At 34.1% G+C, this 26,548-nt stretch overlaps 1 protein-coding gene across 4 annotated transcripts in view; it reads left to right on the top strand.

The window, feature by feature from the left end:
- CDH18 (cadherin 18) overlaps positions 1-26,548 on the top strand; it is a 497,768-nt gene that overhangs the window by 386,267 nt on the left and 84,953 nt on the right. For all 4 annotated transcript variants that reach the window (XM_067030818.1, XM_059061733.2, XM_067030819.1 and 1 more), the window contains 2 exons: positions 1,255-1,442; positions 12,916-13,169. In XM_067030818.1, the coding sequence (XP_066886919.1) occupies positions 1,255-1,442; positions 12,916-13,169 (442 nt within the window). The remainder of the gene's footprint in view (positions 1-1,254; positions 1,443-12,915; positions 13,170-26,548) is intronic.

The raw sequence follows: 26,548 nt of genomic DNA, 5'->3' as shown, positions 1-26,548 counted from the left end.
GAAGTTATAGTTTAGCTGGAATTTATAGACTTTAGAAACCAGGAACTTGACTTCCTAGACTACCTCAAAAAGTTTTAGGCGATATGTTCTGATTTATTTTGCAACATTTCTATATATTTTTTCATCAGAACAGTGTTCTATTTTGTATGTAACTGCCTAAGAACACATAATATTTTTAAGGATTCTAAAAAATTTTATGGCCCTTAGATTAGTTATTTCAACATGAAATTTGGAAATATGGCCATTGTCAGAAGCCCCTTTCAATGTTTCACAGCCTTGCCATCAAAGAGGGACTGACGTTCTCTCCTAGTTCCAGTTTGAATGTTTTGGGGAACATACTCTTTTTGTGAATCATTGTGAATCAGCTGCCTATCCTTTTACTCTTCAACTGTGAAGGAAAAGGTGGAGTCCTGTAAAAACGTGGGTCTCATGCTCTTCCCAGGTCAATTAGCTTTATCAGGAGGGATAGAGCCTTTAGCAATATGACAGATCCTGATAAAAGCACATGATTCAGCTCAGGGGATCATGTGTTTCATGGGATCATGGGTAGAGAAGGTGCTCTACCCATGATATGTTATGTTGGTGAGGGCTGTTGAACTGAAAAATAAAATTTGAAGTCAAGTAGTGTAAATATATTTATAGAGGAGGACTGGGAAATATCTCTGCTGAATAATGAATACACACAGACACACACACACACACACACGTCAATGTTCAGTAGCAACATATAGCACTTTAAAGCATACAGTTGTACCTTTAGAAGCAAATTAGAATACTCCATACACTTACCAGATGCACTAACCTAAAAAAACTTATTATCATACCACAACTGAACAATTATTACTTCAGAGAAATTATTTTTATAGATGTTTTATATTCACTTATCCATGTGGTCCAGTTGTATTTATGTATAATGTTAAATCACCATTGATTTAATCATGGTTGAAGATCTTTATAAAATTACATTTTAATTAAAGATTTCTGTTATTTATATAGCTATTTGAGATTTGCTATAATAAATAACTTGCTGTAATAGATATGATTCTAACTTGACAATAAAACAATTGGTAACAACATGTCCATTATGCTTAATGTCTAATTCTTAAGTGTCTATAGGGAAATGTGAACATTTGTGAAAGAGATATAAGCATAAATAGATGTACGGTCTAAATATTTTAAAGTCTCTTTTTTATCAGATTATTATTTTATGAACATTATTATCATTAAATAAGTTTAATATGAAATATTTTTTAGAGCACTATCAGCTGTATGTTCCTGAGTCAGCTCAAGTTGGTTCAGCTGTTGGAAAAATCAAGGCAAATGATGCGGACACTGGTTCAAATGCGGACATGATATACTCCATCATTAATGGTGACGGTGTTGGGATATTCTCCATCTCCACTGACAGAGAGACCAGAGAAGGGATCCTTTCCTTAAAGAAGGTAAAAAAAAAAAAAAAAAAAAAAAAAAAAAAAAAATATATATATATATATATATATATATATATATATATATAGTTAGTGATTTATGCAATTCACTCATTTTTCCATGAATGAAAATTGGGCAGAGGTATGAATAATGTATATTGTCATGTCATTAAAATGATCAAATATTTCCTCTTTAATATGTAACTACATTTTAATTATGATTATGTCTAACTGTTTAAATCCTCTCTTAAGAAATGTATTTTAGTAGGGTGGGAAGATTGGATATAGAATACACTATGAATGTGTTGCCCCATCTTTGTTTTCAGATAACAGATTTATCATGAATGCCTGTTCTATTAATGTCATTACTCTCTGCTGTACTAATCAAAGTAGCATTAAGAGACCTTCTAACTAATGTAAAAAACTTCATCATGTTGGCTAACAATATTTATGAGACGAGTTTGCTTGACGGTCATGGATCTTTGAGTGAAGCCATTAAGCTTCTCCTCCATTCTTTTTTATTCCTAAGAATTTGTCATTGGACTAAATCTACTGCTCTTTGCTTTTAAGAGACAATAATGCTCATGTCCTTGTAAAAATGAAGTGGAATACAGGCAATGAGCAAAGAAGGATTTAAATGTAATTCCTAATGCAGTGTGTCTCAGTCTTTAAATGTTTAACAACTTCAGCTTGTAAATCTAGTAACATTTAGGTCCCTAGGCCCTTCCCTCCATATTTTGATTCAGAAAGGATGGAGTGGGGGTAAAGAATTGGCCTTTTTAACAAGTACTCCAGATGATTCTACTGTGTAATATGTTCAGAGCACAGGCTGATAAATTTTATTCTGGCGTGCTACTGTAATATCGATGTGAACCAATCTGTTTTTCAATCTATCAATCATCTATTTATCTATTTGAATCTAGCTATCTTTCATCTGTCATCTAGCTATCTATCTAATCATCTATTTGTGTGTTTTGTATACACTTTTCACACTGTGTAAAATCTCATTTATTCTTCTAATAATCACAATTTTATACTGATTTAAAATTGAGGATTAATATGCCTTTTGTATGTTACAAAAGGGGCCTGCAAAATAGAGCTTAAAGTGTGTAAATAAGAAGTAGTCATCACTGGTCTATATAAAAGATTGATTCTTCACCTAAAATATCTCATTTTAATCTTTCTGAGATTGTCAAACTTGGATCAAAAATGTTTTAATCAAAATAGTCAACTTCCATGTCTTTATTTAACAAATATGTGAGCTTTGGGTGTCTCTTATGTGCCAGTAACTGTGCTCTACAAGAGTCATGAGAGCCTGAACAGAACCAAAGTCACTGTCTTCTTGCAGAGAGCTTCCAATCGATGGAAGTGGAGAGATACCAATCAAATATCACATGCTTTCTTAGATAGGTAATAAAACTATTCTATGAAGGAGAGTTATACAGTGCTGTTGGGAAAACAAAATCTAGGGTGTTTGGTGCCGTCTGATAGTCAGCAGTGATTGAACAGAGAACTGAAAGAAACTTACAAGGTAGTTAGGTAAAGAGCATTACAGGAAGAGGAAAGAAAACACAACAAGAACCGGAATGGAGTAGAACATGGTACAGTAAGGACCTAAACAAATCATTGATCCTGGAGCAGAGAGTGAGGGAGTTAGTGCATAGGTGAGCACACAGGGCCCTGTTAAATCTTACCCAATGGAGAGCCATTGAAGCTATCTGAGCAGGAAGTGATAAGGTCTCATTTGATGTCAGTATTTCCAATTAATTATTAATATAAACTACACAAGGACAAGACTATTTTTTAACTCATCGCTGCATTCCCAACGTCTAGCATCTTTTCTGACATTGCGTAGGCATTCAGTAAGCATTAGGGTAATTAATGGATATACTATGGATTAAAAAAGGAAGTGAGGATTGTCTGCTTTTCATTCCTTGGATGGCTTCTTCACTCAGGTAAATCCAGGTAAGCAGATGAATAACTCGTTCTGAAAGATGAGTCTTGAACCCTAGGGGACACCAGTATTTAAGAAACAAGCAGAAGGCAGGAAAGAAATAGAGTCTTTGAAGAAAATATCAAAAAACAGAGGTGAATTTTATCATTGAAAATTCCCAAGGGATGCTGAACAGGAAGAAGATAGTCATTAAAAATGTGAAGGAGTCTAGAAGTGAAACACAATTTAGGATTATAAAGATTCATTCGATTTGGCAAAACGGGGGCAGGGTGATTCTCACGAGCAGTTTTCAGCTCTCCATCCGCATCATCTGCATCATCATTATCATCACAACAGGTAATAACAGCAGATAACATTTGTTAAGTGTTTCCTCTGTGTCAGGATGAGTTTTAAGAACTTTTCCCAAATCTTTATTGAGCTGGTACACCTATTATCATTCCTTTCAATCTAACTGGAACATTATGATATAGGGAATATTATTATTCTCACTAATAAAACAAACTGAATCACAGAGATAAAGAATTGTGTCCATGTAGAAACTGATGGACAGAAAATTGAACTCAGGAATCTGTCTCTTCAGAGTCTGTAAAGTTACCCATTTTACATACTTGAATGAAATATATATATGTATTATTTGCTACAATGAAGAGAAGAACCAACTTAGTGTGGTGGAGAGAAAATTGGAGGCAAGGAAATGGGAGAAAAAAATTAAAAGGAAAACAACAACAACAGCACTATCCCCTTTGAGAAGCTTTGTAGTAAAGCCAGGGAGAAACTTTAAAAAGCAAATAAATGAGAACATCATAAAATGGAGATGTTAATTGTAAGTTGGGAGACTGAAAGTGTGTTTATAGCAGATGGATAAAAGGTCAATAGAGACAAGAAACTGAGGATACTACAGAGAGGGTCATTGAATTTAAAAGATTCTCTGAGGTAGAAATGGCCCTGTTTAGGATCTCGATCACAGGTGGAAAGAAAGAACCTATGATAATATTCCTCCTTCTTTGACAAAATCAAACAGGAGGGAGAAATAAATGTTTGCAGATAAGTTTGCAACGATTTAGCTGGAATATGTGTGGGGTGTGGGTAGCAGGGGGATCCTTACTTATTGAGAACTATTGTCTTTATAAATTAGGAATTTATATCATGTTTGCAAAAAGTGAGGATAGTGGTGGATGATGTGAATACACACATAATCCAAAATACAAGTATATATTGTGGGGTTAAGGACAATCGGGATCTTACCCCCCTGCACGGCCTCAATTAATTTGATGCTGTTTGTGAAAAATGAAGGCAAAATGGTATATTGCATATGTGTGCACATATATGTAGTTAACATTCTCTATTCTCTATTGCATACACATATACACATAGTAGGTATTTTCAAGATAAGTGTTTCAATTGCATAAATGGTAATGACTATGTACTGAAAATAACCTTGATAATGAGTTCAAATCATCTTTTTTTCCTGAATTTATTTTCTAATGTAGTCTACACTTCCTCTAAAATGCATTAATGTTTGCATTGACCTATTTTCTTAATCCTTTAGATTAGGAGTATCAGTTTTAGAGTTAGTCCATTGCTATATATTTTATGTTATAAATAATTACAATTTGAAAACTAAACTGTACAACTCTGTGGATTTTAACCTTTAAGAGGCACTCATTCAGATGGCAGGGAACAGAAAAAACAGTCCTTTCAAACCTGTTCCTTATTTAATCTCTAAGGCAGCTCACGTTAGCCAGCAAGGTAGAACAGCTAATCTTCCCAAAGATCAAAATCAGCACTGCTCTATAAATCAGCTTGCAGGAACATCTGCACATTCCTGTCCATATCATGCCTTCATCAGAAAATTGCCAAGTTGAATTCACTGGTCCATGGTGTGGTACGTTGTAAATACACTTTGATAACTTTCATTTATTGTTTAATGGAGCCTGACTGGGTGGAAAGGGGGAAAAAAAGATATGGATGAATGCAACTTGATGTGCTCTTTCCTCTGACATAAACCCTGTAGCCAGGGATGGGCTTCAGAGCAGTCTCTCTCAGATTCTCTTCTTGTGGTCCATATGCCAATTTGCTTTCTTTATAATAAGCAATTGTTCCATTTTTCTTTTTAATTCAAGGCTCCAATCCTATCTGCTTTCCTGACTCCAGCAGATACTGTCTGTAGTATCACTTTTCTTCTTCAAGTGTATTTAACTGCAAATACAATGCCTAACATTTTAAGCCAAAAATCTTAAACTTCGTTTTCACGTCAATGAAGGGTGGTGGAAAATACAATCTTTACTGTCAGATGAAATATAAATTTTGGTTTTGCTGTTTAAGAGATCTATGAATTATCTCAAGTCTTTTAATCTTCAGTTTTCTTATTTTAATGTTTTACGAAGTGATAATTACAAAGAGATAAAGTAAGGTAAAATAGTACTCTAGGCTGTGTCTGGCTAATAAGTACAATAATACCTCAATATCTTTTGGAAATCCAAAAAAGAGGGGATATATGTATATGTATAGCTGATTCATGCTGTATAGCAGAAACTAACGCAGTATTGTAAAGCAACTGTTCTCCAACAAAAATTAATTTTAAAAAATAAAAACAAAAGTTGCCATAAAAAAGTACAATAATACCTCAATATCTACATTTCTTGTCTTCCTTTTTCTATTTGCACCAAATTTTAATTACATTTTCCAGACCTCTCCATGTGGCTATTTTACTGCCCCCCTTTATTTAATGTTATCCAAATCACCTATAATCACACAAAGACTGACACATCCTTTGTATATATTTTTGAATGATGTCAATATTTTCTTATTGAAGCATAGTTGATTTACAGTGTTATGTTAGTTTCAGGTGTACAGCACAGTGATTCCTATATATCTATATCTATCTATCTATCTCCTTTTTCAGATTTTTTTCCCTTATAGGTTATTACAAAATATTGAGTATAGTTCCCTGTGCTATAAAGTAGGTCCTTGTTGGTTATCTGTTATATATAGTAGTGTGTATATGTTAATTCCATCCTCCTAATTTATCCCTCCCCACCCGCCTTCCCTTTGGTATCACATGCACATGCTGTCACTCATGGCTCTTGGTGATCTACTTCCCCCTCTGTCTTCTGTAAAAGATTTTTATCAAAGTTCAAGTTTAATTTTGTCTTTGCAGTGCAACATTTCCAGGGATGTTTCAGTCACAAATACTTTCTTTGAATTATCTTCTCTGTTTTATGTATCAAGGTAGGCATTTCACTAATTCTTCACTGTAGAAAACACAGCAATTCCATATCCCTCTAAATCTGCTAGATATAATAGCGTAGAAAGAACTTATTCTAATTATTCATTATGAATGTACTGATAATTTCCATGAATGTGTATCTGTGTGTGCTACAAGTGTATCTCTGTTCACAGTAGTTGTTGAACATTTTTGCAACTGGGTACCTTTTATTTTTTAAATTTCTATACTGTAGTGTGTAAAAAAGATCTTTATACCACTTTATTTAACAGAGGATCAGAGATGGATGGTGAGAGTAAACATGAAAAGTTATAAAAGTATTTTTTTAAGTTTAAATTAATCCTAAGAGAAAATATATGAAATGTTTCCAGCTATAACCCTACTAGGTCCATTCCAAATAACCACATTTTAAATTTTTTAGTGGATTGCATTTATTGAATTTTTCTTTATCATTTCTTTGACTTGCATTGAGTGACAGAATAAGAATCAGGACTTTCTTTCCTATTGGGTTGTAAAGTATGGGGACTGTGAACCACAATGTGCAATAAAAAAATACGGCATCCCAATTTATTATAAATGCACACACAGGCAAACACATGTGCGTACTTTGTATATAAGAAGAAATAGGTTTCTAATGCTAATGAACTATTTACAAAAACTAAACATTCATTAGAGATTTTATTATTTAAAAAATCAGTCAAGCTACTATTTTTATTCTTATAAGATTCTAATATCTGGAAAGTGGCCCTCCTGCTCAGCCAGAAGCTGAAGAGGAAAGTCCAACTTTCAATTCAGTGAAATCTGTCACTATATTTATAATACCTTTTGACAGAGGACTGCTTTGGGCAAACTTTATTTCTGACTCTTCATCTATAGGCATGGCCATGGAGTGATAGATCCACTGAAACTATTTTGAACATCAATTAACAGTTTTTAACACATATTCCTACAATATAATTTAGTGTACTAGTTGAAACAGCCTGTTGAGTTAAGCTATCCACGCCCATGAGTTACTGGTAAGTTTTCATATGTGTGGGGCTATTGAAATATCCACACACATAACACACATGTATATGTGTTAGCATGTAAATATATATAAATAATATAATATAGAATATATAAATATACTTCATATATATTATCTATGTGTATTTGTTATTTAAAATATTTTAAAATATTTAAAATATTTTCATTCATTTCTCCAGTCCTCAAATGACAGTGAGCAAATATGTAACATTTATTTGTATCAATAACCTTGAAATTATACACATTAAATGATCATGACACTCTTCTGCATAGAGAAATTTATAATATAGCTTACACATGTGTTCCAGTCTTCGCAGAATGTCCACCATCCAGGAGAGGACTTTGACAAGGACCACGAATCATGGCATAATAAGAAAGCCTAGCTGATGAAACATTCAACTTCATGCAATTTTTCTTATGTTTTTGGCAAACTACTATCATTTAAGATATGCCATTTTTCAGAAAACGATAATAATAATTTCAGTCACTATTCCAGGATTTGGCCATTTTTTGCATAATTGAAGTGACATTTTTTCATGTATTAAAATGTTGGTATCTGTCCTATTATTACCCTCCCATTCCTGCAATGGAAAACCTGGATGATGATGCAATATAGAAACTGGACCAAGGACAGGTCCTGTGGAGTCTCTTCTCTTATTATTTAGGAAAACAGAATTTTAGGACTTTCTTAAACTCCAAGAAGAATTGAGTCATAGAGCAACTTGGCTAAATGTTATTTTCAGTATCCATCTATTTATGATGGTTATGTAGTTCCAGAGGAGGAATATATTAGTTGATTTAATGAATAGTAGAAGTGATTAATGAGAAACAATTAAAATGTTCCAAATATGTAAAGCTGGCTAGAAAGATGATAACTTATCTACAGGAATATGAAATGTGTTCATATTAAAGAGGGAAAATTATGATTTTCAAAGTTAGAAAGAGCAATGATATGTGAAAGTAATTACTAGGAGAAATAGGATAAAATTAAGAAACTAAAACGTAAGATGAAAATTGGAGTCAACTCAGTGACAGTGAACGGCATTAGGACATTAAACGGTAACTAAAGAAAAGTAAGAGGAGCCCCACTGCCTGGGGAAGTTAAAATTACACCAGAATAAACACATTAAAAAAAATTAAAATTGAAGTTAACTAGTTAATTTCTCATTTCAGATAAATGATAGTTTCCTAGTATAAGTATATCCTATGTGATAACTGACACATACATTATTAAAAATGATTTTAATTTACTAAAATTGACAACAACAATCATAGGGTTTGTTAACTATGAGTGTCAATGAGTTGGTAGTTTTGTTTTCTGACTCTCAGAACTTGGACCACAAGTGAGACTTGTCCAGGGAATTAAACCCAAAACAAATTCTATACAAATGAATAAAGAATCTGATGGTGTTCCTGGAATATTTCTCTCTAAACATTAATATTATGTTAGTAAACTCCAGGAGAACACCTTTGCCTTAAGCTCATCTACTTCTCATCTTAAATACTGAATTTGTAATCCAAATTTGCAGTTTTCAAGAAAAGAAAAGGAAACTTGGCATAGGTCTGAAATTTTGTTAAATGAGATAAACTATGTTCAAACTGTAAACACTCACCCCCCCACATCAAACAGCTTGGTGAGGCCAGATCTATGGAGTAAATAATGGTGAACATTATCAAAGACTGGAGCCTATTCTTTCTAAGAGTCTTCAAGTAGCTCAAAAAGGAAGAACTGTTTCCACAGTTTTTTCTTTCATCTTCATTGTTTTAATCATCTGTTCAATCCAAATGATTATTGTCAGAATCCAGCCCAAAAAACCTACAAGCATGGGCAGTTGAAATTTTAATATAGTATAGCTGGAAAAAACTATTTATTATGCTCATAAACAATCTCTGGCTCTATAATCGCCCTTATCAAGTTCCTACTGTGCCTCATGTTTATGGAGTTATTCTGTATCCATTTTTGTTTTGTTTTGTTTTGTTTTAAGACAGGAGAAGGGTATGTTTTGTGTTATGTAAACTCGCAGCCAGACATTTCATGTTTTTGCCTTCTTTGGTACTCTGATAACCTGAGTACATTTTTTTTTTTTTTCTTTTAATTTTTTTCCTCCACCTTTTCATCAAAACCAGCTTTTAGATGAATAGGTCTCACTGTTCTTGGTATACTGTTTGGTTTTTTTTTTGTTTGCTTTGTGGGATGCGGGCTTCTCACTGCTGTGGCCTCTCCTGTTGCGGAGCACAGGCTCTGGACGCGCAGGCTCAGCAGCCACGGCTCACGGGCCCAGCCGCTCCGTGGCATGTGGGATCTTCCCGGACCGGGGCACGAACCCGTGTCCCCTGCATCGGCAGGCGGACTCTCAACCACTGCGCCACCAGGAGAGCCCTGGTATACTGTTTTTGATAGACTATTTTAGGTAATAAAAATATCTGCTGGTAACAATGGAAGGTGAAACCCACAGACAGAGTTCTAACTAGTTTCCCAGGAGCAAAAGATTACTAGGAAATTACTGGAATATCTCTTTACAATGTATGAATGGTAAGTATTTGGAAAGCTTTAACAGGATTTACAGTAAGAGGAAAAATAACAATTATAATCCTAATCCAATCTCTATATACTATTGTAGTTTTAATACAAAACAAAGAATTAACATACTTTCTATTGTATGCAAAATCCTGCAATCTCCAAGAATAAATAGTGTAATTTCTTCCCAGTTTTTCTATACTTGAAATTTAGCACTGCCATGTTTTCTTCATAAATGAGGTTGTTAAAAATATTTCCATCTACATTAATTCATCTGCTTCTAAATTCCTGTCCCAACCTGAAATAATCCTCCTCTTTCCTTAGTGACTCGAGATGGGTCCTATCCATCCATCTGCCTGAAAAACAAGTCCTCCAAAATGATTATCCTCCTCTTGGGGTAGTTAAATATATATGAGATAATCATAAACATGAAACCATGTGTTCACATAAACAGCCTGTACCTTTGCAGTAGGTAGGTGAATGTTAAGATAAAGGACATCTAACTTGCCAGGGGATCTGCTAAAAATGGAAAAAGAGATGCCTGTCACATTGGATGCACAGCTTGATAATAATATGTGATGGGGTAGAGGTGGCCAAAAATATCTCCACAAATTTCATTGAGAGTCTTCTGACTCTCAATGAACCTTAGTCATTATAAAGTCTACCAGATGCAGCAGATTGAGTCTAAAAAATTACACTGCTCTTAAACAAGTGGTAAACCTGCCAAGGGTGTTGCTTTCCATGAGCAAAATGCCTGGATTCTGACAGTCCATGCTCCTCTGCGCCAAGGGGACCACACCTGTGCACCTAATTCTTGATAGGCAGAAAGTGTGTACCATTTCTAGAACAGGTGATTTAAATTTGGATGAGACTTCTTGAATTAGCCTAAGACATTCTTATTTACTAATGTTAAGGAGAGAGGAGTCAAGGAAAGAAGTACAATAAATCTGCCAAACAAGATGGATGTTAGTTACTTTGGCAATTCATTTCTAGTTTTAATTCCCTGAGAAGGAAATGAATCCCACTTGGTGGGTTATAAACTTCAGGTCAATTAGCCTTTCTTTCAAGTATATAAATCTAAAATACATAATATCTGCACCATATATAAATGTATATGCATTGTATATATGGTTCACATTTAAGAATTTTAGTTTTAACATTATTTAAAATTTTATTTTGTCTTATAAACACTTGTAAAATATGGTAATGACCCAGTCTCATCCATGTCCCTGAGAAGTATTCTAAGTTCTTAGTGTCTTGTTTGGAAACTAAATGGTTGTTTTTCCTTCTATGCAATCTCCAGTCTCTGGGAATTTCTCAGGCAATTCAGAAAAAATAAGGGAAATAATCATCAGTAGGACTGATCTTCTGTTTATAAGATCCTGTTAAGGATACTCTACAAATTCTCCTTGACTCTTAGGGTAAAGGAAAATATCTGAGTTCCTCCATAGGGAATGATCATACTCTGATCCTGCCAAGAAAGAAGGCTGCAAGATTGAAGCAGCCTACTGAAAAATCAATGGCAGAAACAGGGATGAAAAAATATCTATTTTTTCTTTTCATAAATGTTAATCTATAGGTAATTCACAATGCTCAAAATAAAGGCTGATATCTGTATCACCTGCACTAGCATCAACATGGAGGCTTTTGATGTGGCTAATCCTAAATCTAAGCTCATTTTAGGTCACAGAGCCTATGTGCGTCATGTTTAACACTTTCAAAACCTTCAGTTCTTACCTAAAAAGGTACTTCCTCTTACAAATATTACCTACCTGCTCACACACTTCTGTATCTATGTTTGTATCCTTATTGTTTTCATAATACCTACTATGTCTTATAACACTAAGTGTACAGTGCTATAAATGTCTATAAATCTTATAATAGACCATATATTCCCTGGGACAAAACTCTAGACTGACCTTATTTTTATTCTTTATTGTATGACATATATGATTAATAGAAAAAAACTTGGCTGAGTGATTTAAAAAATAAGAAAAAAATAAAAAATTAAGAAAAACTATTAATGTAAATTCAAAGCTAAAAAGTAAATGCTAAAAATGAACAGAATACTGTAATAAAAAATAAAGTTGATCAAAACATAGTAATAAAAGGAATGAAAAACAAAACTAATACCTGAAATGGTATTAACAGCAAAAAAAAAGTAAAAAAAAAAATACAGTTAAAACAACAAAAATGAAATTCAAAAGTCTGTATAAAATCTTTTGCTAAAATTTCAAGAAAATATTGTTGAATGGAAAATGTAAACATTTATCCAATTTTAAAATAAGATACCAAGTTTAAAACCAGCAAGGTGAAAATAAGATGATAATAGGTAAAAATCAGTGATATGAGATAAACTGTTTAAATGCAATATTAAAAAATGTATTTTTAAAATTTAGCAAATTAGTAGCAAATATTTTAAAAATTAATAATTTAAGCTGAAGAGGAGATAGAAAGAAGTTACCAGAAGATGCTAAGAATGAGTGTGCAAAAATCAATATTTGTTTGACTGTGGGAAATTTCCTTTTGTTGCTAGTTATCATCATATTTATGGCTCTGAAAAATCACAATTGATTCAGACTTGAGTTTCCATGATTTCTGCTTTAGGTATTATTGTTAAGAAAAACTTCATAGTTTGTTTATAAATGGAAGTAGATTGACCTAAACCTATTCATGTTTGTTTGTTTCAAAAAAAAGAAAAGAAAATATTTGTTTGACAAGTGATGGTAGTCATAATATTGGAAATCTTATTTTTTCCCCACAGCCACTGAACTATGAGAAAAAGAAGTCATATACCCTCAACATAGAAGGAGCCAATACACATCTTGATTTTCGCTTTTCTCACTTGGGTCCTTTTAAAGATGCTACCATGCTGAAGATCATTGTTGGGGATGTAGATGAACCACCACTATTTTCCATGCCTTCCTATGTCATGGAAGTCTATGAAAATGCCAAGATTGGGACAGTTGTTGGCACAGTTTTGGCACAAGATCCTGACAGTGCTAACAGCTTAGTAAGGTATGGTATACTTCCACCTTTTAGACATATAAAGATTTTATTGACTCTCAAAGTAATTTAAAATGAATTAAATAATATTTAAAATATTTCTTTTCTATGTTATTTTCTTTTTTTTGCATATATACCATTGTATTCTTTTTAAAAAACATCTTTATTGGAGTATAATTGCTTTACAATAGTGTGTTAGTTTCTGCTTTACAACATAGTGAATCAGTTATACATATACATGTGTCCCCATATCTCTTCCCTCTTACGTCTCCTTCCCACCCTCCTGATCCCACCCCTCTAGGTGGTTGCAAAGCACCCAGCTGATCTCCCTGTGCTATGTAGCTGCTTCCCACTAGCTATCTATTTTACATTTGGTAGTGTATATATGTCAATGCCACTTTCTCACTTTGTCTCAGCTTACCCCTCTCTCTCCCCATGTCATCAAGTCCATTCTCTAAATCTGTGTCTTTGTTCCTGTCCTGCCCCTTGGTTTATGAGAACCTTTTTTTTTTTTTTTTTAGATTCCATATATATGTGTTAGCATACAGTAATTGTTTTACTCTTTCTGACTTACTTCACTCTGTGTGACAGACTCTAGGTCCATCCACCTCACTACAAATAACTCAAATTTCGTTTCATTTTATGGCTGAGTAATATTCCATTGTATATATGTGACACATCTTCTTTATCCATTCATCTGTCGATGGACACTTACGTTGCTTCCATGTCCTGGCTATTGTAAATAGAGCTGCAGTGAACATTGTGGTACATGATTCTTTATGAATTATGGCTTTCTCAGGGTATATGCCCAGTAGTGGGATTGCTGGGTCATATGGTAATTCTATTTTTAGTTTCTTAAGGAACCTCCATACTGTTCTCCGTAGTGGTTGTATCAATTTACATTCCCACCAACAGTGCAAGAAGGTTCCCTTTTCTCCACATCCTCTCCAGCATTTATTGTTTCTAGAAATTTTGATGATGGCCATTTTGACTGGTGTGAGGTGATACCTCATTGTAGTTTTGATTTGCATTTCTCTAAAAATTAGTGGTGTTGGGCATCTTTTCATGTGTTTGTTGGCAATTTGTATATATTCTTTGGAGAAATGTCTATTTAAGTCTTCTGCCCATTTTTGGATTGGGTGGTTTGTTTTTCTGATATTGAGCTGCATGAGCCACTTGCATATTTTAGAGATTAATCCTTTGTCAGTTACTTCATTTGCAAATATTTTCTCCCATTCTGAGGGTTGTCTTTTCATCTGGTTTATGGTTTCCTTTGCTGTGCAAAAGCTTTTGTTTCATTAGGTCCCATTTGTATATTTTTGCTTTTATTACTATTTCTCTAGGAGGTGGGTCAAAAAAGATCTTGCTGTGATATATAACTTAGAGTATTCTGCCTATGTTTTCCTGTAAGAGTTTTTTATTGTCTGGCCTTACATTTAGGTCTTTAATCCATTTTGAGTTTATTTTTGTGTATGGTGTTGAGTGTTCTAATTTCTGTCTTTTACATGTAGCTGTCCAGTTCTCCCAGCACCGCTTACTGAAGAGGCTGTCTTTTCTCCATTGTATACTCTTGCCTCCTTTATCAAAGATAAGGTGACGATATGTGCGTGGGATTGTCTGGGCTTTCTATCCTGTTCCATTGATCTATATTTCTGTTTTTGTGCCGGTAGCATATTGTCTTGATTACTGTAGCTTTGTAGTATAGCCTGAAGTCAGGGAGTCTGATTCCTCCAGCTCTGTTTTTCTTTCTCAAGATTGCTTTGGCTATTCGGGGTCTTTCGTGTTTCCATACAAACTATGAAAATTTTCGTTCTAGGTATGTAAATACTACCATTGGTAGTTTGATAGGGGTTTCATTGAATCTGTAGATTGCTTTGGGTAGTATAGTCATTTTCAAAATGTTGATTCTTCCAATCCAAGAACATGGTATATATCTCCATCTGCTTGTATCATCTTTAATTTCTTTCTTAGTATCTTATAGCTTTCTGCCTACAGGTTTTTGTCTCCCTAGGTAGGTTTATTCCTAGGTATTTTATTATTTTTGTTGCAATGGTAAATGGGAATGTTTCTTAATTTCTCTTTCAGATTTTTCATCATTAGTGTATAGGAATGCAAGAGATTTCATTGCATTAATTTTGTATCCTGTTACTCTACCAAATTCATTGATTAGCTCTAGTAGTTTTCTGGTAGCATATTTAGGATTCTCTATGTATCGTATCATGTCATTTGCAAACAGTGACAGTTTTACTTCTTCTTTTATTATTTGGTTTCCTTTTATTTCTTTTTCTTCTCTGATTGCTGTGGCTACAGCTTCCAAAACTATGTTGAATAATAGTGGTGAAAGTAGACAACTTTGTCTTGTTCCTGTCTTAGAGGAAATGGTTTCAGTTTTTCACCATGGAAAACAATGTTGGCTGTGGGTTTGTCATATATGGCCTTTATTTTGTTGAGGTAGGTTCCCTCTATGCCTACTTTCTGGAGTGTTTTAATCATAAATGGGTGTTGAATTTTGTCCAAAGTTTTTTCTTCATCTGTTGAGATTATCATAAGTTTTTAATCCTTCAATTTATTAATATAGTGTATCACATTAATTGACTTGCATATATTGAAGAATTGCATTCCTGTGGTGAACCCCACTTGATCATGTTGTATGATCCTTTTCATATGCTGTTGGATTCTGTTTGCTAGTATTTTGTTGAGGATTTTTGCATCTATATTCATCAGAGTTACTGACCTGTAGTTTCCTTTTTTAGTGACATCTTTGTCTGGTTTTGGTGTCAGGGTGATGTTGCCTCATAGAATGAGTTTGGGAGTGTTCCTCCCTCTGCTATATTTTGGAAGAGTTTGAGAGGGATAGGTGTTAGCTCTTCTCTAAATGTTTAATAAAATTCGACTGTGAAGCCAGCTGTTCCTGGGCTTTTGTTTGTTGGAAGATTTTTAATCACAGTTTCAATTTCAGTGCTTGTGGTCAGTCTGTTTATATTTTCTATTTCTTCCTGGTTCAGTCTCGGCAGGTGGTGCATTTCTAAGAATTTGTCCATTTCTTTCAGTTTGTCCATTTTATTGGCATAGAGTTGCTTGTAGTAATCTCTCATGATCCTTTGTATTTCTGCAGTGTCAGTTGTTACTTCTCTTTCATTTATAATTCTGTTGATTTGAGTCTTCTCCCTTTTTTTCTTGATGAGTCTGGCTAATGGTTTATTAATTTTGTTTATCTTCTCAAAGAACCGTCTTTTAGTTTTATTGATCTTTGCTATTGTTTCCTTTATTTCATTTTCATTTATTTCTGATTTGATCTTTATGATTTCTTTCCTCTGCTAACTTTGTTGGGTTTTTGTTCTTCTTTCTCTAAATGCTTTAAGTGTAAGTTGGTTGTTTGAGATTTTTCTTGTTTCTTGAGATAGGATTGTGTTGCTATAAACTTCCCTCTTAGAACTGCTTTTGCTGCATCCCATAGGTTTGGAGTCATCATGTTTTCATTGTCATTTGTTTCTAGGTATTTTTTTATTTTCTCTTTGATTTCTTCAGTGATCTCTTCGTTATTTAGTAATGTGTTGTTTAGCCTCCATGTGTTTGTATTTTTTACAGTTTTTTTTCCTGTAACAGATATTTAGTCTCATAGTGTTGTGGTCAGAAATGATACTTGATAAGATTTCAATTTTCTTATATTTACCAAGGCTTGATTTGTGGCCCAAGATATGATCTATCCTGGAGAATGTTCTATGAGCACTTGAGAAGAAAGTTTATTCAGTTGTTTCTGGATGGAATGTCCTATAAATAGCAGTTAAGTTCATCTTTTTTAATGTGTCATTTAAAGCTTGTGTTTCCTTATTTATTTTCATTTTGGCTGATATGTCCATTGGTGAAAGTGGGATGTTAAAGTCCCCTACCATTATTGTGTTAATGTCAATTTTCCCTTTTATGGCTGTTAGTATTTGCCATATGTTTTGAGGTGCTCCTATGTTTGGTGCATAAATATTTACAATTGTTATATCTTTTCTTAGATTGATCCCTTGATCATTATGTAGTGTCTTCTTTTGTCTCTTATAATAGTCTTTATTTTAAAGCCTATTTTGTCTGATATGAGAATTGCTACTCCAGCTTTTTGTTGATTTCCATTTGAATGCAATATCTTTTTCCATCCCCTCACTTTCAGTCTGTGTGGGTCTCTAGGTCTGAAGTGGGTCTTTTGTAGATAGCATATATTCAGGTCTTATTTTTGTATCCATTCAGCCAGTCTATGTCTTTTGGTTGGAGCATTTAGTCCCTTTATATTTAAGGTTATTATCGAGATATATGTTCCTATTACCATTTTCTTAATTGTTTTGTGTTTGTTATTGTAGGTCTTTTCCTTCTCTTGTGTTTCCTGCCTAGAGAAGTTCCTTTAGCATTTGTTGTGAAGCTGGTTTGGTGGTGCAGAATTCTCTTAACTTGTGTAGATCTAAAGGTTTTAATGTCTCCATCAAATCTGCATGAGATCCTTGCTGGGTATATTAATCTTGGTTTAGGTTTTTCCCTTTCATCACTTTAAATATGTCCTGCCACTCCCTTCTGGCTTGCAGAATTACTGCTGAAAAATCAGCTGTTAACCTTATGGGGATTCCTGTGTATGTTATTTGTTGCTTTTCCCATTGCTGCTTTTATTATTTTTTCTTTGTATTTAATTTTTGATTCTTTGATTTATATGGGTCTTGGCGTATTTCTCTTTGGTTTTATCCTGTATTGTACTGTCTGTGCTTCCTGGGCTTGATTGACCATTTATTTTCCCATGTTAGGAAAGATTTCCACTATAATCTCTTCAAATATTTTCTCAGACTTTTTCTTTTTCTCTTCTTCTTCTTGGACCCTTATAATTTGCATGTTGGTACATTTAATGTTGTCCCAGAAGTCTCTGTGACTGTCCTCAATTCTTTTCATTATTTTTTCTTTATTCTGGTCCCTGGCAGTTATTTCCACCACTTTATCTTCCAGTTCACTATCTGTTCTTCTGCCTCAGTTATTCTGATATCGATTCCTTCTAGAGTATTTTTAATTTCAGTAATTGTGTTGTTCATCACTTTGTTTGGTCTTTAGTTCTTCTTGATTCTTGTTAAATGTTTCTTGTATTTTCTCCATTCTGTTTCTGAGATTTTGGATCATCTTTACTATCATTACTCTGAATTCTTTTTCAGGTAGGTTGCCTATTTTATCTTCATTTATTTGGTCTTGTAGGTTTTTACCTTTTTCCTTTGTTTGTAGTATTTTTTTTTTTTTTTTTTTTTTAATGGGTGGTGCTGTATTCCTGTCTTACTGATTGTTTGGCCTGAAACATCCAGCACTGGATTTTTGCAGGCAGTTGGATAGAGCTGGGTCTTGGTGCTAAGATGATGACCTCTGGGAGGCCTCACTCCAATTGATATTCCCTGGGGTCTGAGGTTCTCTATTAGTCCAGTGGTTTGGACTCAGAGCTCCCACCACAGGAGCTTGGGCTATACCTCCACTCTGGGAACAAATATTTTGCAAGCTCCCATTCTCTAGTTTTATCTCTTGGCTCCCATCTAGTCACTTCACATTTTTGACATCTTTATTCAGTGAGACTCCTCCTACAGCCACAGAGACAAACTGTCACAGCCACACATCCCATCCATGTTATTTTCTATTAATATAATTCAACTATAATCTTAGCTGATTCTTTAACTGAATAAATAACAGATGGTTTTCTGTCAAATTTAGCATACATGTAGCTATCTCCATGAATATATTGGTGACCACACAGATGAGTTTTTTCCATTTGACTTAATAGATGGGAGCATAATTGACTGGAAAAAATTAGAGAGAAATATTTAATCACAAAGTAGAGAGTCTTTGGTATCTTAGCAGTAGGAAGTATAAATACACACACCAAAAAATGAGGGTTTGGGAATAAACATTCAGCTCTGACTCCTTCTTCTGCCACCATGGCTATAAGCCTTTAGGAAATTACTTATCCTTATTTGTGAAAGAACACCACAGATATTTATCTCTCAGAGTTACTGTGAGAGTGTTTCAAGCTATGTGCTTTAAGTGCTAAGCAGAGTGGCCTGCACCTAATAGTCATTCAGTAAATTCTAACTTGTTCAAGGCAAGTTAGAGACTCACTTCTGAAGACAGGAAGACCAATGTGGGAATTCTGGTGACTTGATTTACTAACTGTGTCATCTTATACAGTCATTCAACCTTGCTGAGTTTCGATATCAAATATATGAACAAGGAATAATAATGTTGCATACATATATTGAGGGAATTAAATTAGATTGACAGAAAGTACTTAGCATAGTTAGTAAGTGCTCACTGACTAATATTTTATTATGGTCACATATCATGCAGAGATAATTAAAGGTCTCCTTGCATAATAAGAAGGGTGTTTGGGGTTTTTTTGGTCTCAATTATGACAAAATCAAAGAATTGCATAATGTATAAAACTCTTTATTACCCTGTATTTATACCCTCGGATAATCCTAAGGCCCTAGAAAGTCTGAACTCTGAAACAAATCTGTCTGCTTTTTCTCGTTTGTCTTCTCACTTTCTTTAGTTCTCATCCATTTTAACAAAAGCTTATATGATATGTATTCTTGATATCTATGTAATGTTTGTAAAGTGTTTCCATTTCCTTTTATATAAGCATGATTGTTCTTAAGTTTTTTAAAAAATGGCCACAGCACTCATGTATGGAGAGAAACAATTTTTCAAGTACAGAGGTATGTATTAAACAATTCTGCTTCAACTGTGAATGCAGTAACATTATCTTGTTAGTTGAGAACCCTTCTGTCACATGAGAGCAAGAGCTAGACATTGCTTGAAGCAGGATAGACAAAGTATACGATATAATAGGCATAAACCCAGTTGTGAAAATTGATCTTTAATTAAGTGACGCAAGCAGAAGTTGATATGCTTATTTGTCCAAGCACAGGAAAGACCATGATATTTCATCATTCCGTAGAATGCCATATTTTAATAGCATTTTTGACACTTAATAAGCAAAATATGTCTACATTGCAAGTTAACATTATAAAGATATTTATAAATGTGGCCATTTACCAAAAGGGGCCAACAGCTTTTGATAGTAAAAATATTTCTTGCTGTGAGTTTGATGTGGAAATATTTGATAAACATTGATAAGACTTTTTTTAAAAAAACTAAAACTTGATATTAATGATGCATTATATATATTTTTTTCTTTTTTTTTTTGCGGTAAGCGGGCCTCTCACTGTTGTGGCCTCTCCCGTTGTGGAGCACAGGCTCCAGACGCACAGGCTCCGCGGCCATGGCTCACGGGCCCAGCCGCTCCGCGGCATGTGGGATCCTCCTGAACTGGGGCATGAACCCGTGTCCACTGCATCTGCAGGCGGACCCTCAACCACTGTGCCACCAGGGAAGCCCCTGCATTCTATATTTTTTAATTAAAGGAGGTGGGGGGTACATTGATTTTTAAAAGTGATATTTAAAGCACCTTATTATATGCAAATATTATGATATTCCTCAGGATAAAGAAATTAAACACATGCACACACACAGAGCAGCTTGAAGTCCAGTGGAGAGAAAAAATTTACATCCTTTGATAAGGGTGATAAAAGTCGGATACATATGTAGGGAATAAGTATGCCTGACATCTTCCGGAGGTAATGAGTAAGATTGAACTGAAGCTCAAAACCCAGGTTAAGGATTAGACAGGTGAAGAATAGAGAACATAACTGCAGTTTGTTGTGTACACAAGGAGCTTAGGTTACCTGTGCAGGAATAGCAAATAATGAGGTTGTAAAAAGATGCTTTAGAGGGATCATGAAAAGGCTTTGTACTTTGCGCTTGGAAAAGGCTTTCCAAGATGACATCTTGGAAATTTGTTCTGACAGCAGTGTCAGTGGGGGGAAAAGATAAATCAGAGATGCATGAGTGAGTTTAATAAGAAACAGTGATAGGAAGATTTGCATTTCAATATAAATAATAATGAAATTTCAGAATACTGTAAAGGGTGGAATATATGTTCCAAGAAGGTAGGCCAAAGGAGGAAAAATTGAGGTCAGGGACAAACTTATTTCAATGTTGCTCTATATATTGCAACATACCAAAAAAACCACACCTATTCCACATAAAACAGTGGTCACCCAAGGGCAAATTCCCCCCTACCGGGGAACTTTTGACAATGTTTGAAGATGTGTTTGGCTGTCACAACTGCATGTGGATTGCTACCATCATTTGTGGGCAGAGGTCAGGGATGGTTCTGAACATCCTATAACTCACAAGTGAGTCCCCACAACAGAGAATTATCTGGTCCAGAATATCAGTGGTGCTGAGTTTGAAAAACCCTCACCCAGAGTAAACCAAACTGGGTAGTACATTGGTAAAATGGGAGTGCTAATTATACTCATGGAAAGAAATTTTGAAAACATATTGTTGGGAAATGCGTACCAGCGTGTATGTTTCACATATATGTGTATTCATGTGAATGTTTCAACATACATTTCATTTAGTAAAAAACTACCAAAAAAAATATTTATATATAATGGTTGCATTATATTGTTAATTGCCTCGGTAATTGCTCTATATCATTGGGAGCATTTAATTGAACACCAGCTATGTTACACACATTCACCCAGTTGTTGCTATGCAAAGGTGATGGGTATATTGTCTTTAAATGCACATATTGAGAAGCACAAATCCATTAGCATGTACATTATTCTTTCTGCTTTGTTTTGGTTAGACAACTAAAATGAATCCTTCCAAAGCTGCCTTAAAATAATCAGACTCCATAGCTGGTGTTTGGGGGCATAACTTACATAATATTTGTTCTTGATTTTAACAAAAGTGTGTCATTTACATGGATCTCTAGGTGCAAACAGTGAATAAGGCAGAAAACATTAACAAATACAAAAGTAATCCTCATACTTCCACCTTTCCCAGGGACCAAATGTTTGTACTAATTAAGGAGGTGCACATTGAGAGATGTACCTTGCCATGTGCCCTGAAATGCAATTAACTCCAAGTCGGTAGAATTGATAATGAAAGGGAGTTTGATTCTCACAGGCATTTGTGAAAAGCTTCCTGACTTGTCTTTTGTATTTCCATTTTCTAAACTGTTAGTAAGATTCTTCAGATTTCTAAGAGCATATCATGTCTAGCTTTTGTCTTTTTTAACTCAAAACAAGGATATGCAACTTACAGCAATATCCTCATCAACTTTCTGAAAAATAAAATCAGAACCAGGCTAGTTACCAGTAGTGAAGAAACCTTGATTTAAACTGGCTGTACTCACTTGCTGGCATACTGGAAATGGAATTCAGGGATTTCCTGAGTAGCTACTGACAGATGAGCAGTCCTATGAGGGACACGAGAAGCAGGAGAGTTTTCTGAAAATGTGACCCCATATGATGTGGCTCTTAAAAGCAGTGACCGCCTGCTGCTGGCTATCTGTGGGCGAGGGGTTTGTAACAGCATGCCCCAAACCCTTGTAACAACCCGAATGAGTCTGCGGTATTAGTCCCATTCTACAGATGAAGAAACTAAGGTACAGACAGGTAATTTGGCCAACTTTACATAGTGATAAAGTGGCAGAACCAGAATTTAAACCCAGTTTTGCTTTACTACAAAAGCCCTGTTTTTTAAAGGCCCCAAATCTACCTCTTGTATATTTCAACTAACGATAATAATAAACTGCACTTACAGAAGTCTGATATCACAAAGTAGGAAACAAATGTTTTCCATGTTCAGATGCGTTTCATACTCGGGGCAAAAGAGATGCTGAAGAGAATTCCATTTTTAACTCTAGCATCTCATGAAAAAAACTGCTCTTTATTTTAGAGTTTCTCCATATTGTAAAGTCAAAGACTTATGCCACTTGATTTAGTGCAACATAAAGAAATTATTGGAGCCCTCAATTAATAATTCTAATAGGATGAAGAGCCTTAGTATGAATTTATATGAATAAGTATATCTCCCCATCTTTGCTTCCTTTCTACTCTGATTTATAATCTGAATTTATCTATACATTTACTTACTGGTAAAAATTTTAATATTTTCTTTGTATAGAAACTTTAAAGCCATTAGAAAGAAATATTAAAAAATCTTGAATAATTTTTTCAAATGCTTACCTTGACATTATTTAGGAAACAATAGCCAATATATATGCTAACATAAGAAATAAAATTGTGATCAGCTTTGGAAATATTTGCTAAATTTAAAAAGTCTTTCTAAAATATCTTAAAAAAAAAAAGAAGAGTTGCAGAGAATTAGAAGTCGTTACTCATCCTGTTTTGAGTTTAATTGTAGCCTCAGAGAATAAATGATTCCAGTATATTCATGGCATCCTTATTAGTGTGTTGTTTTCTTACACATATCTGAAATTTTCACATAGCTCATGATGAGATGGCAGTTAGGAATACCTCATTAATTTGGAATGTTATAACAGCAAAAAATAGATATTTCAAAATAATGACAAGGTCATATGGCAAACTTGAAAAAGAAAGTAAAAAAAATTGATTAAGAAAGTTTGAATACAGAATTCATACTTCTGAAAAGAAAGACAAGAATACTCAGAAAATGTGTTTCAAAATATATTCATATTAAACTGAGTTTTTATTCTGTAGACCAAACTGACTTATAAAAGTTTAGCTTAGTGAAAGTCAAGAATATCTTAATTGGACTTTTAATAGAAAACCTTAATATACCCTCATCAAAACTGTCATCGTCTTCTGATACAAAGGAGATAATTCATTAAGGACATTTCATGCAAACTGAGTTCAGATAGAAAGCAGGCTTCAATTTAGAACTGGAAGTCTGTCTTTGACTTGTGTTTTGTCATTTATCACATTGCAGATAACAAAGTTAGCACATTTAGATTGACCAATACATTACTGTATGTACACAGTACTGTTTACTGTTAAAGTCATGTGACTGTGGCATCTGAGAATGTGAAGGGACCTAAAGATGACCAAGACGATCCTGTTCTTACAGAGATGAAGATATCATAGACTAAGATACCTGAGTGACTGGCTCCCAATCACACAACTAACTAACCATAGAGATTGGATAGAATGTGGTCACTTTTACCATGCTTCAATAAAGATTCAGGAGACCCCTGAACATTTTTCCATTTGGGGCTCAAATTTACCTAACAGCCTAGTATGTGACGGTAACCACCCCAAATCAGAGTCCTGATACCAGAAGCAGAACCTATTTTCCGGGTGGCCATGTGTAACTCATTTAGCCCTGGAATGAATGCCTAAATCCAGGCTTAGTGACATTAGTCTACTGACCGGAGACTAAAACATCCAAATAACTTTCATGTAAATTTTTCAAAGAAATTTTAAAAAATGCTTAAAATGGTTCCATAGCATTTCCAGAACTCAAGAATTTTTTAAGTCTTTAATTTAATTTAAATTAAATCTTTAATTTAATTCTTTAAACTTTAATTTTTAAAATCTTAAGTACTTAGAGGCATAAATAACAGGCAGAAACATATTTTCTTATGTAGAGATTTTACTTTTTTAGGTGCTTTTGTTTCTTTGGATCAAGGTTTTGGTTCAGGGAGTTAAAAAGCTTTCCAAAATATCTATGTGCTATGTGAGCTGCCCGTTTTATTAAGCACAATACACTATCAAGTGACAAATGATCCCTATGTTCTATTTTTTTTTAGAAAGATTATTTTCTGGATGCATGACTTGTGGAATAAATTGCATCCCCAAAGTGAGCTAAGGGAATCTTAAATTTTTTTAATGAATCTGAGCTATACTGCAGGTGTGTGACTTTTTGTTAAATTAAAGATGAGGCCAAGCTGCTGTAATATCCCAAAGGGTGTATATTGATTAAACTTTATCCCATCTATTGATCACAGTCAGTAAAACTTACAAAAACTGCTGTTTGGGAGGCAAAATCTCAAATATATTTGCTTAACCACTCATATTCTGTATGTACAAGTATCAAAAGTGTGACAACTGAAAGACATCTACACTTTTAGCCAACTGATGTTTCTCAAAGTAAATCACTATAAAAATAGATTTCCATTATGTAAGTTTAAAATTAATTTTTATGGTGAAATGGACAGACTATAATAAAAATAATATGTGCCTCTGAGGACTGAGATTTTGTTATCGAAGTGAAAAATAACTTTTCTAATGTACTTTAACATGACTAATAATTATCTTGAATCTATGCCTATATAATCAAAGGGAAATTGAGTGTCAAATGATGAACTTGGTAATTTATTTAAAGTAGCTTCTGTTGAAGAAAATACTGGAATAGAGGTAATCATTATTGAGATTGACTGCTTCCTGTGATCATAACTTGTCTGACTATTTGTTTGCCCACAAATTCTAATTTTAACAATAAATTTTCATTTTATTTCAATGTAATGCATTTTCTTTTCACTTTGCCCATTGCACTAAAACATATTTACTAGAAATATGAAATGGTGCATATATTGAATGATAGAACAGAGAGTAGTTGTAGCAATAAATATTGTAACCCAAGTTTATAAACTATAGTGGCAACTTTGCAAGGTCTCCTGTGTTAAAAGGACCCATTTCTCTGCCAGCATGAAATTAGTCAGGGTTTGAATATGGAATTGTCAAGTTAGAGGGCTCCAAAGGACTAGTGGACAAATCTGAGCTGGCACAAGCTTAATTGCACTTCCTCTGGTCTATAGCCAGGAGATTATCAATCTCCCATAGGTAACATCTTACGGATCATTGATCATACAATTTCCTAAGTAGCATTTAGCATATTAAGCTGGCCAAAAAGTTCGTTCGGGATTTTCCCTTCAGAAAAACCCAAGTGAACTTTTTCGCCAACCCAATGGATATTATCTTGACACCTACTTCATGGAGGATGTGGTGAGTTTATAGTGGTGGTCGGGTTATAATGTGCTGTAATCATCATATTAGAGTAGCGCTTGGATCTGCCTCAATATTTCCACCCTCATACTAACCCTTTTGGTCACATATGCTGTAGATTCGTCTAAAGCATCAGCTAGATGTACTATGGAGTGGCTTTTTTTCTTAGATTCAACATGAGGTATAAAAAAATGGGCATTAAAAATGATAATTGTATTGTATTACAACTTAAAATTAGTTTGAGAACTATAAGTTAAATGAAATACTGTAAAAAGTGTACATTTATTTGTCCTTTTTGCAATGTTTAGATATCTCTCAATGAAAGGAAAACATAAACTAAGTACACGCTGTAAAAAAAAGTTTGCTTCCTGAGTTATTATAACAAATTCCAAACACAATATTAAGAATATATATAAAGGATAATATTAGGAATCTATAAAATCGTAATCTCTATATGAAAACATACTGCTCTTGATAAGTAAAGCATAATGACTTATTTTATTGGCCTGATTATTTCCACCAAAATATTTACAAAAGAAGTAAAGTCTA

Source organism: Kogia breviceps, chromosome 4 (assembly GCF_026419965.1).
Source record: "Kogia breviceps isolate mKogBre1 chromosome 4, mKogBre1 haplotype 1, whole genome shotgun sequence".
Lineage (NCBI taxonomy): Eukaryota > Metazoa > Chordata > Mammalia > Artiodactyla > Physeteridae > Kogia > Kogia breviceps.
The sequence above is the reverse complement of the archived record's forward strand: the minus strand, read 5'-3'. Positions and strand labels throughout refer to the sequence as shown.